Source organism: Marmota marmota, unplaced genomic scaffold (assembly GCF_001458135.2).
Source record: "Marmota marmota marmota unplaced genomic scaffold, marMar, whole genome shotgun sequence".
Classification (NCBI taxonomy): domain Eukaryota; kingdom Metazoa; phylum Chordata; class Mammalia; order Rodentia; family Sciuridae; genus Marmota; species Marmota marmota.
Genome location: NW_025999982.1, coordinates 10,496,284 through 10,505,934, shown reverse-complemented (window position 1 = coordinate 10,505,934; position 9,651 = coordinate 10,496,284). Strand labels below are relative to the sequence as shown.

The window sequence follows — 9,651 nt, the reverse complement described above, 5'->3', positions numbered from 1 at the left end:
GGGTTCTTAACCACTGAACCATATCCCCAGCCCTTTTTATTTTTTGAGACAGGGTCTTGCAAAGTTGCTTAGGACCTCACTAAGTTGCTGAGGCTGGCTTTGAGCTTGTGGTCCTGCCTCTGCTTCCAGGGCCTCTGTCTGGGATTACAGGTGTGTACCACCATGCCTGGCAAGACTGTGGGCTCCTTGAGAGAAGAAATCACTCCTGTATTGTCCACCTATCCCAAAGTCTAGCACAGTGCTTGTCACAGAGTCAACTCCTCAGGAACGGTTTGGTAGTCTAGTCAATGCTGGATTCCAAGAGGTCTTCTCTATGCTGAAGAGGACACTTGAGGCTGAGTCAAGCCAGACCATACAGCCCAGGTCCTAGCCTCTTGAAGATAGCACAGCTAGTCTGAGCAATGCTGTTTCAGTGCCCCCAGCTATGGGGGTTTCTTTCTTTTCCCTTACATTTCCCCCAATAACCCACAGACTGCTTTTTCTGTGTCAGCTAGGCCCCCTTTCCTGGAACATGACCTCCTATACACAGGGCTGAGGGTTTTCATTGTTCTAAGAGAAGATGTCTGGTCTTTGCTCTGTGCATGCCCCGTGGGGAATGCAGAGACCCTGATTCTAACCCAGCAGCCAGGTAGTCCTTCCTTCTAACTCCATTTCTCGGGCATTTCCATTGCAAGCGGCCTGAACAGGGCAAGAAGTCCTGCTGGACAGACATTTATCCTTTGCAAGAAGAAAAGTGTGATCTCAGGGCAACACTGCAAATGACATCAAAGGATCCATTCGTCCACTGATATAATTATTTTAACTTCTATCAGTATTATGAGAATGACATCTAGTTTACATTAATTACTACAGAATCTTGATTTTTCAACCACTATTAGGGTAAGAGGAAGCAGTTAGACCATAAAGGAGTGCAAGTATAAATTCTGGATCTCAAAGAAAAAATTTCCTTCCTGAAACACATTTTACCCTCTGGAAGTTTCCCCAATAAACACTTTGGGTTGAGTCATACTTGTGAAGGTAGGAAGTCACAAATGGATCTCTTGGGGCTGATTTTACAGATGTGGTTACAGAGGTATTTCTCCATACATCTTGGTCAAATATGGGAATCCAAAGAGAAACATTAATTCTGGAATAAGTCTACATAAAATATTTTTCTTTATCCTTTAGCTTTCTTGTTGTCTTTGTAGAAACAAAGATTGAAGAAAACTTCCTGCAGAATATGATTCACTTATGTAACTTTTCAAATGACCCCCATTTTCCCTTTCTTACTAAGGACCCAAGTGACGGGACTAGGGATGGAGGCCTCACACATTTGTGACTAAAATTCCTCACTGACCAACTTTGTTTCTTTCATTTGTCACTGTTTGGAAAGGCCAATCAAGTCAAATCCTGTCTCCTCAGCTGGTTAGATTACTTTTTTGGGAATGGTAATATTGAAATAGAACTCCCGCTGAATACTTACCCTTTTTTGGGTGGAAAGCATCCTTTCCTCTTTGCAAAATCAAGACAATCACAGTTGCACATTTTCCCAAATCTTTGGCTGTATTGCAATGGTTGTTTCATTTTGTAATCTCCAACTAAACATTTCCTAACCATGGATTAACAATATAGTTACTGACTGGTTTCTTTTAACAGTATTTATCCAACATAACAAAATAAACTGCAATTTGTTATACTTTTTTTTTACAAAACATTTTATAAATATTTTTACAAAATGTATACAAAGCAATTTCAAGTGAGACATACTATACAAATGAAGGTATTTAAGCAAATAAAGCCACACCACACTGACAGCGAGTGACGCGTCCTCTTTAGGTCAAGTCAGTCTGTAAGGCCTCCCTAATCTAACAGAGTCTACTAAATTCTTCAGAGCTAAAATAGTTCTTTTTCGTAATTGCCAGTTTAAAATTTGCTTTATCTTTAGGCAGTACTTAAGGACACAGAAAATCAAATGCGTAATAACAAATTCACACTTTTTTCACAACAACAAACAGAAAGAAAAGAAAAGAAAATGATTTTTGTTACTGAGTACAAGTAGTTCTAAAACTTAACTTTGACTAATGAACCTGAACAACTGAATGTTGGCGTCCAAGGCTGAGCTCTCTTATCCTTCGCCAGAGGGGCTCGACATGCGAGTCATGACCCATGTGCACGTAACCTAATCACAGGAGTAAAATACATTTTGTAATCTTCATTTGTCATTATCTAGAATCTTTCCTCCATAAAAAGTAAACTTACATACAAGGACACAAAAATTTACAAGTTTCATTTTGGTAAATTAGGCTCTCCATTTGCTGACAAGTGTTAGGGCTTAAAAACCCTTGAAGATGGCATATAGAAAAGCTTGAAGTGGGGTAGGAGGGCAGGAGAGGGCAGAAAGAGAGGTGACGAATGTACATGAAGCTTATCTCTTAAGAATTCCACTGATTCACAGTAATTAATGTAATTCATTAGCAGCCCACATGAAGGCTTCCAGGTATAAAGTTCCACAATGAGAAGAATTTGATCAGGAGGGACCATCTTGAATTAGGGGAGTGTGAGCCCTAACAGAAGAAGAGCCTGTGAAATCATGGGTTCAGGGTGGGCTGTTAACCCAGGGCTGCCCAAACAGAAAGGTCCAACTGGCAATACCAACTTATCTTTCTAACATGTTATAATACAGTAAGAAGGGGAAATCGCAACTTGGACATTGGCACAAATAAGGAAAAAATGGAAACCCTAGATGGCCCACATTTTCCTATTTCAATTGGCCAGGGCTTGGGGGTAGGGAGAAGGTACTTTGCTCTTATGCAGACTGGGTATCTCATGGGATTTCTTTGTAAGGAGGGACAGAGGGGCAGGGAAGATATAGGTCTTCTGTTGCTGTGTACTGAATGATCAGAAGCCTTCTTTTCCATTGCAGGCCAATCTGGAAAAGAAATGCCCAACATGATGACAATGGGGATCATCCCCACTCTGGGAATATGTTAGAGTGGAGACCAATGGGTACATCTCTATGGACAAGGAGATGAGCAGAGTAAGTAAGCAAGTGTGCATACACTGAAACCAAAATGACCTTGGATCCCAACAGCTCAGACACATGTGCATGCCCTGTGAGAGAAGAATGCATATAACCTACCAGTGTGTAACCTTCCCATTGGTGGTTACAATGACATGGAAAATGAAAGAAACAACAGAAATGGGATGATCTGGGACAGCTATACAAGAAAGGAAAATGGGGAATGCTCCCTGAAAAGAAATATAAATAAATAAAGCAATAAGTCGTGTTCACTGATATGAACACAGGCCAAACACAAACTATGACAGGGCATATCCTTTGGCTCTCAAGTGGGAATCCTATGTCTCAGCTCTTTCCTTTCAGTGATGGGCTGGCTGGTTACCTTTGGTTTGTCTGTGTTTTGGTAATGATTGCTGACAGGAGTGACTACTGTTCTCAGAAAACAAGAAGCAGAAACAAGGCCAAAGTCCCCTTAAAGTATGAACTGAAAAATTGCAACTTAGTTTTCAAATGAAAGTGCTTTTGATGCTTGGCTATTTGTTGTGGGAGAGGGTACACAGAGAGGTTAAATAAAACCAAACCCAGCAACAAACAAAACATACATTGTATGTTGACTATACCCAATTATAAAATGCAAAACTCTTTGTTTTTTTTTCATAGTTAACATATATATGCTTTTACATATATACATATTATAATCCTCATGGCTCTATCCCGGCCTCCCCTGTACACTGTGCCACTTAACTGGTTTCCATTTTCCTTTATTCAGCCTGGTGAAATTATTTCAAGTCATGCTATTACAACTAAGAACAGAGCATTCCCTAGATGAAATTTGACATAGATATGCTGAAAAGCATGAGGTTTTGCTCCAGGAGCATTGGAAAAGCACTTGAATGATCAACAGGGAAGCCCTGCAAATGCCCTGCTTATGTGCTACTGACTTCTGACACCAGGGCTGTAGAGTCCTTGGCAGAGCAGTCAGCAACTTACTGCTCAGAGAGGGCTGAGCGGGGAGGAACGAGGTGGTCTTCCCCGAACAATACCCCCGCAAAAAAAAAAAAACAAAACAGAAAAAACACTAATTTGGAGCTGCAGTGAGATATTCTTTAAAAAGTAGCTTCTATCAGTCCTGTTTGATTTTCTTTAATAAGTCTGTTCTTTTCAAATGACTTATGATTGTCAAAACTTTACTCAGGGTCAAGTGTACTGTGGGCTCATGGAGAGACAGTGTTAAAAAAAAAACAAAACAAACAAAAAATGACCATAAGCACTTTCATAACACTTGAAATGTGTAGGGCCTACCAGACTGCTCTCTAACAAGGATGAATTTTACTAAAGGATCTCCCTGTAACCACGACAAGTATTGCTCTTAAACAAAGAACAGGACTGAGATTAAAAAGAATAACCTGTGATGAAAGACCAAGCAGGCTGGAGACAGGAGACCATTTCCATTTGCTTTTGCCAGGAGAGAATGTAACTTGTCCGGGGCAAGGGCTGGGGGCTGGGGAGGGACTGCTGCTATTAACACTCTAGGATACTATTTACAGCTGCTTCTAAAATGGAGTCCGTTTCTACAACGCCTTCACTGTGGTCCGGGATAAACTTTTCTAGGCAGTTTTCCTGCGAAGCCATTGGAGAAAAGTTGGGGAAATCTAATTCAACAGAGCCGCTAACCGTGGGGTCACTCTGCGGTTGCCGCCCAGCCTTCTTGAGTTCCAATATGTTCTTAAATGTTGTTTCTAAACTCTTGGTGAGCTGGAGATCTTGCTGGGGTTCACCTGACCCTTTCATGATGTCTGTGTGTAAAACTTCATTCTTTGGAGAATTCCTCCGAGTTTTGTCCTGGAAGGAATCGTTACATGACATCTCCAAGTGGGAGTCTACTAGGATACCGGAGAGTTTGTTCTCAGTACCATGATCTGGTCTGGACAAGGTTTTGCGGTGGCCTTCAGGGCCAGGAGAGCACTCACTGGTCTTCATGGGGTCTCTCCGGTTGCCTTTCTCTTCAGATGAGCTCCGGTATTGAACTAAGCCCACTTTGTCAAATTTCAGGGCTCTGCCGAGGCATTCCGTTTTTTTAGAAATGTTTCCCTCTGCAGAGACCACGATGTGATTAGGCACTAGATGAAATTGGTCATGATTCGTTGGTTCGGTCACGCTTGGTTTGGCTCGGTCTCTGCTTTGGGCCTTGGCTGCCAGATGTATAGAACTGGTTGTTTTACTGCCATGCTGGTCATTCCTGCCAAACTGTGTCTCATGAGCAGCTTTATCAAGTTTGAAGGAACAACAGAAATCGGCCTGAAACCCCTCTGGAAATGGGGATGGAAAGAACATTAATGAGTGAGTGGAAGATCAAGGACTAGGTAGCCAACTCCAGTGGTCGGGTACTGAGGGCGACCCCGACTGTACCACTCAGCCCCGCCCCACCCTGAGTCAGTGTTTCAGCACAATGTGGTACTGACAGGGCATCCTAAAAAGGTAACAAGGCTCTGAAGTCACAGATTCCATGAAGGAAGCCTAGCCTCTTTGAAAAGGCAGCTGCTTGAGACCAATGGGAAAATCTGATGGGCAGAAAGCTCCATTAGATCCAGATTTCTTGGTGGCATTATTATTATTATTTCAAAGATATACGCATAATTTAATAGGATTTGTTTGTTTGTTTTTGTGGTGCTGGGGATTGAACTCAGGGCCTCACACATGCCAGGCTAGTGCTTTAAACTGAGTTATATTCCCCAGCCCCGTTGTTATCATCTTTTTACCATACTCAGGTATGGAGACCCAAGCCTGTTGTACACTAAGTATGCACTGTCCCCCTGAGCCAGCACCTCTCTTAATGTTTTAAATTAGCTTTCTGCTAATGAATGCTTTGAAACAGTCTGAAATCAGAAATTTGTTGTTGGTATCAGCTTGGTTTCTTCCTGATGGGGCTTTGTGAGGAAGGGGATGGACTTCAGTCCCTCTGATCACATGTGAGGGACCAATTACTTTGAAGATCACAAATGAATAGCCAACACACATCCAAAATGGTATCTGCTTAGAAGAACAGTGGGATGGGGAGGAACTGTGTCTGTGGGTGAGCACGGAACTGTGCAAGGCTGGAGAAGCCAGTGGGTGGCAAGACAAATGAGGACTTGGTGTGTCAACAGTACAGCTGGTGGTGGGAAGGAAACAAAAAGTGTTAACTCTGGAAGTAACGAAAGTGAAGTAGGGCTTTGATGACATCTACAAAACCACAAAGAGTATGTATACGATGAACATGAATTGTTCACTGAAGCCCAAAATATGAGATCCAGGGAATGTAGTTTGAAATCTAAAAAGTTGATTCTACCAACAAAGACAGGCTGTGCAGACACCACACAGGGGACAAGGAAACACAGTCCAGCACAAGTGGTGCTCATGACAGGGTCCTATGACAAAGTATGAGGGTTTATGAACAAGCCAAATTCACCAAAAGGCAATAGGAGACATCAGGTTCTAAGAAAAAGGGACAGAAATATATACTATATTATTCTTTTCCTTTTTGGCTCTTGCTAGGTTCATAATGTTTCTTTCAGACTTTCCCATTAGTATGAGTGTGAGGATCATATATTCTATTTGTAAAATATTCTTGAGTCACATCAAACCCAAGGCAGAACCTTAATATGAAAGTATCAGAAAGACATCAGTGGAATGAAAGCCACAGGAAGATAACAGTCTAACAGCAGGGGAAATGCATTATGCTAATGTCTTCAAATGTATTAAAAATTATTTTTGAAATGATAACATGATAAAACTTCAGATGTGTTAAATGAAAAAATATAGAATACAAAATAATATCTAGTATAAGACAAATGGTTATAACTATATATAAAGTATGCAAATGGGAACCAGAACTGGAAGAACAGCAAAGAACTAAAACATCTCTTTTATAGGTGGTATTATAAAGGTAAAATTTACATTCTGTGTATTATCACAGTGTTATTTGATTTAAAAATATTTAGCCTGTAGTCCTAGTTACTTGGGAGGCTGATATGGAAGGATTCCTTCAGCACAGAAGTTCAAGACTAGCCTAGGTAACATAGTGAGAGCCTGTCTCAAAAAACCAACCAAATAAAAACAAAACAAAATTTTAGAAGTTAGAAAAAAATAAAGAGAACTCTTTCTTTTTTGATGCTGGCCTCCTGCATACCAAGCCTGAGTTTTACCACAGAGGTACGTTCCCAGCCCAGAACTCATTACTATTCTTTTAAAAATTATTTTTAGTGGTATTGGGAATTGAACCCAAGACCTTGCATATGCTAGACAAGGAATCTACCACTGAGCTACATCGTCAACATCTTTGTTTTTAGTTTCTTTTTTTTTTTTTTTAATATTTATTTATTTTTTTTAGTTTTCGGCGGACACAACATCTTTGTTTGTATGTGGTGCTGAGGATCGAACCCGGGCCGCACGCATGCCAGGCGAGCATGCTACCGCTTGAGCCACATCCCTAGCCCTTTAGTTTCTTTTCTTTATTTCTTTTTCTTTTTTTGGTACTGGGGATTAACCCAGGGGCGTTTTGCTGCTGAACTACATCCTTTTGGTTTTATATTTTGAGAGAGGGTCTCACTAAGATGCTTAGGACCTCACTAAATGGCTAAGGCTGACCTTGAAATTGTGGTCCTCCTGTTTCAACCTCCTGAGTCACTGGGATAGTTTTTCATTTATTTTGAGACAGAGTCTGGCTAACTTGCTGAGGCTGGCCTTGAACTTGGGATCCTCTTGCCTCAACTGCCTAATATCTGGGATTAGAGGTTCGTGCTACTATGCCTGGCTCCAGACTCATTTTCAAAAGGCAGAATATGGAACAAATCTAATATGCATTCAATTAGCAGGGTGCAGTAATGCAGCCTGTAATCCCAGTGGCTCAGGAGGCTGAGGCAAGATGATTGCAAGTACCAGTCCAGCTTTGGCACCTTAGGGAGACTCTGTCTCAAAATAAAAAGGATCCTGTCTCAAAAATAAAACAAAAAAGGGATATAATTCAATGGTTAAGTACCCCTGGGTTCAATCACCAGTATCCAAAAAAAAAGACTCATTTAACTAAATGTAGAATTCCAATCTGAATTCTGTAGAATAGAGACTTCTAAGAATATTCATATTTGGGGCTGAGGTTGTGGCTCAGTGGTAGAGCACTTGCCTAGCGCGTGTGAGGTGCTAGGTTCAATCCTCAGCACCACACAAAAATAAATAATATTAAAAAAAAAAAAAGAGGATTCATATGTCTCTCAGTTCTGTTTTTTTTTTTCCCTCCCCAGAATTCATACCTTCTGGACTTACCCAGAGGTCATCCACACAGATTCCCCAGACTCTTAGGTCCCTGGAGCTTGGCAGTAACCCTCCCCTACTTGTACACCAACGTTTCTTACCAGGGTCTACAAGTGCCAGACGTTTGTCCCGGGATAGGGAAGCTCTTTCCTCCTGGTTGAACATTCTATCAATCATCACCATTTCAGCAGAGGGATTGATCCGCTGAAAATGAGATAAGTCAGTCATTTTAGAGGCCTTTTATGAAGTGCAAACAACTCACTGCATCTTTGGAACAAATGAAACAATCAGAAATGAGAATTTTGTGTTTAGGTTCTGGTCATGCCCTGGTCACATAGGATGAATTTTTTTTTAACACTGAATTTTTTTGTTACCAGCGATTGAACCCAGGGGCACTTAACCACTGAGCCACATCCCCAGCCCGTTTCTTGATTTTTAAATTTTGAGTCAGGATCTCACTAAGTTGCTTAGAGCCTCACTAAATTGTTTAGAGCCTCACTAAGTTGCTGAGGCTGGCTTTGAACTTTCGATCCTCCTGCCTCAGCCACTGGGATTACAGGCATGTGCCACTGTGCCCAGCTAGAACTGATTTTTTTTTTTTTTTTTTTTAAGGAAAGGTAATTGACACACTGGTACAAAATTCAAAAGATGCTACAGGGCATATAAAAAATAATCCTTCCTTCTTTGTTTCCCCTGCATACCCACCACAACCAAGTACCTCTCCCTGGAAATATCAACTGCCCAGCAGTTTAAAATATTCTTCTAGGCTGGACATGGTGGTGCATGCCTGTAATCCCAGCAGCTTGGGAGGCTGAGACAGGAGAATCACAAGTTCAAAGCCAGCCTTAGCAATGGCAAGGTGCTAAGCAACTCAGTGACGCCCTGTCTCCAAATAAATACAAAACAGGGCTGGGGATGTGGCTCAGTGGTTGAGTGCCCCTGAGTTCAATCCCCAGTGCCAAAAAACAAAAACAAAAACAAAAAAAACCAAATTCCATAGAACACATTTAAAAATAAAAATATTCTTCCAGATATAGTTCAGGCACACACAGCATATATTTATTTTTGCACCAAATGATAGCAATGCTGTTCTGTACCTTTCTTTTCTTACTCTAACTTAATAATGTGTCTTAGAAATCTTCTCATTAGAATGACCTTTTACTTTATATTGTTATGCTTTGTGTTTTTATGAAGGCTTTCCTTTTTATTAAGGCTTTGGATATTCAAAATCAAATCTTAACATATTTTGGCATAAATAAGATAATTAAACCAAATAAGTATTCCCTTTCTCACAAATTATAGAGCTGGTGGCATATATATATATATATATATATATATATATATATATATATTTTTTTTTTTTTTTT

General features: G+C 40.7%; 1 protein-coding gene across 4 annotated transcripts in view; it reads right to left on the bottom strand.

The window, feature by feature from the left end:
• Positions 1-1,523: 1,523 nt before the first annotated feature.
• Bicral (BICRA like chromatin remodeling complex associated protein) overlaps positions 1,524-9,651 on the bottom strand; it is a 78,382-nt gene continuing 70,254 nt past the window's right edge. For all 4 annotated transcript variants that reach the window (XM_048805327.1, XM_048805326.1, XM_015487740.2 and 1 more), the window contains 2 exons: positions 8,386-8,488; positions 1,524-5,307 (listed from right to left, as the gene is read on the bottom strand). In XM_048805327.1, the coding sequence (XP_048661284.1) occupies positions 4,520-5,307; positions 8,386-8,488 (891 nt within the window). In that variant the 3' untranslated portion in view covers positions 1,524-4,519. The remainder of the gene's footprint in view (positions 5,308-8,385; positions 8,489-9,651) is intronic.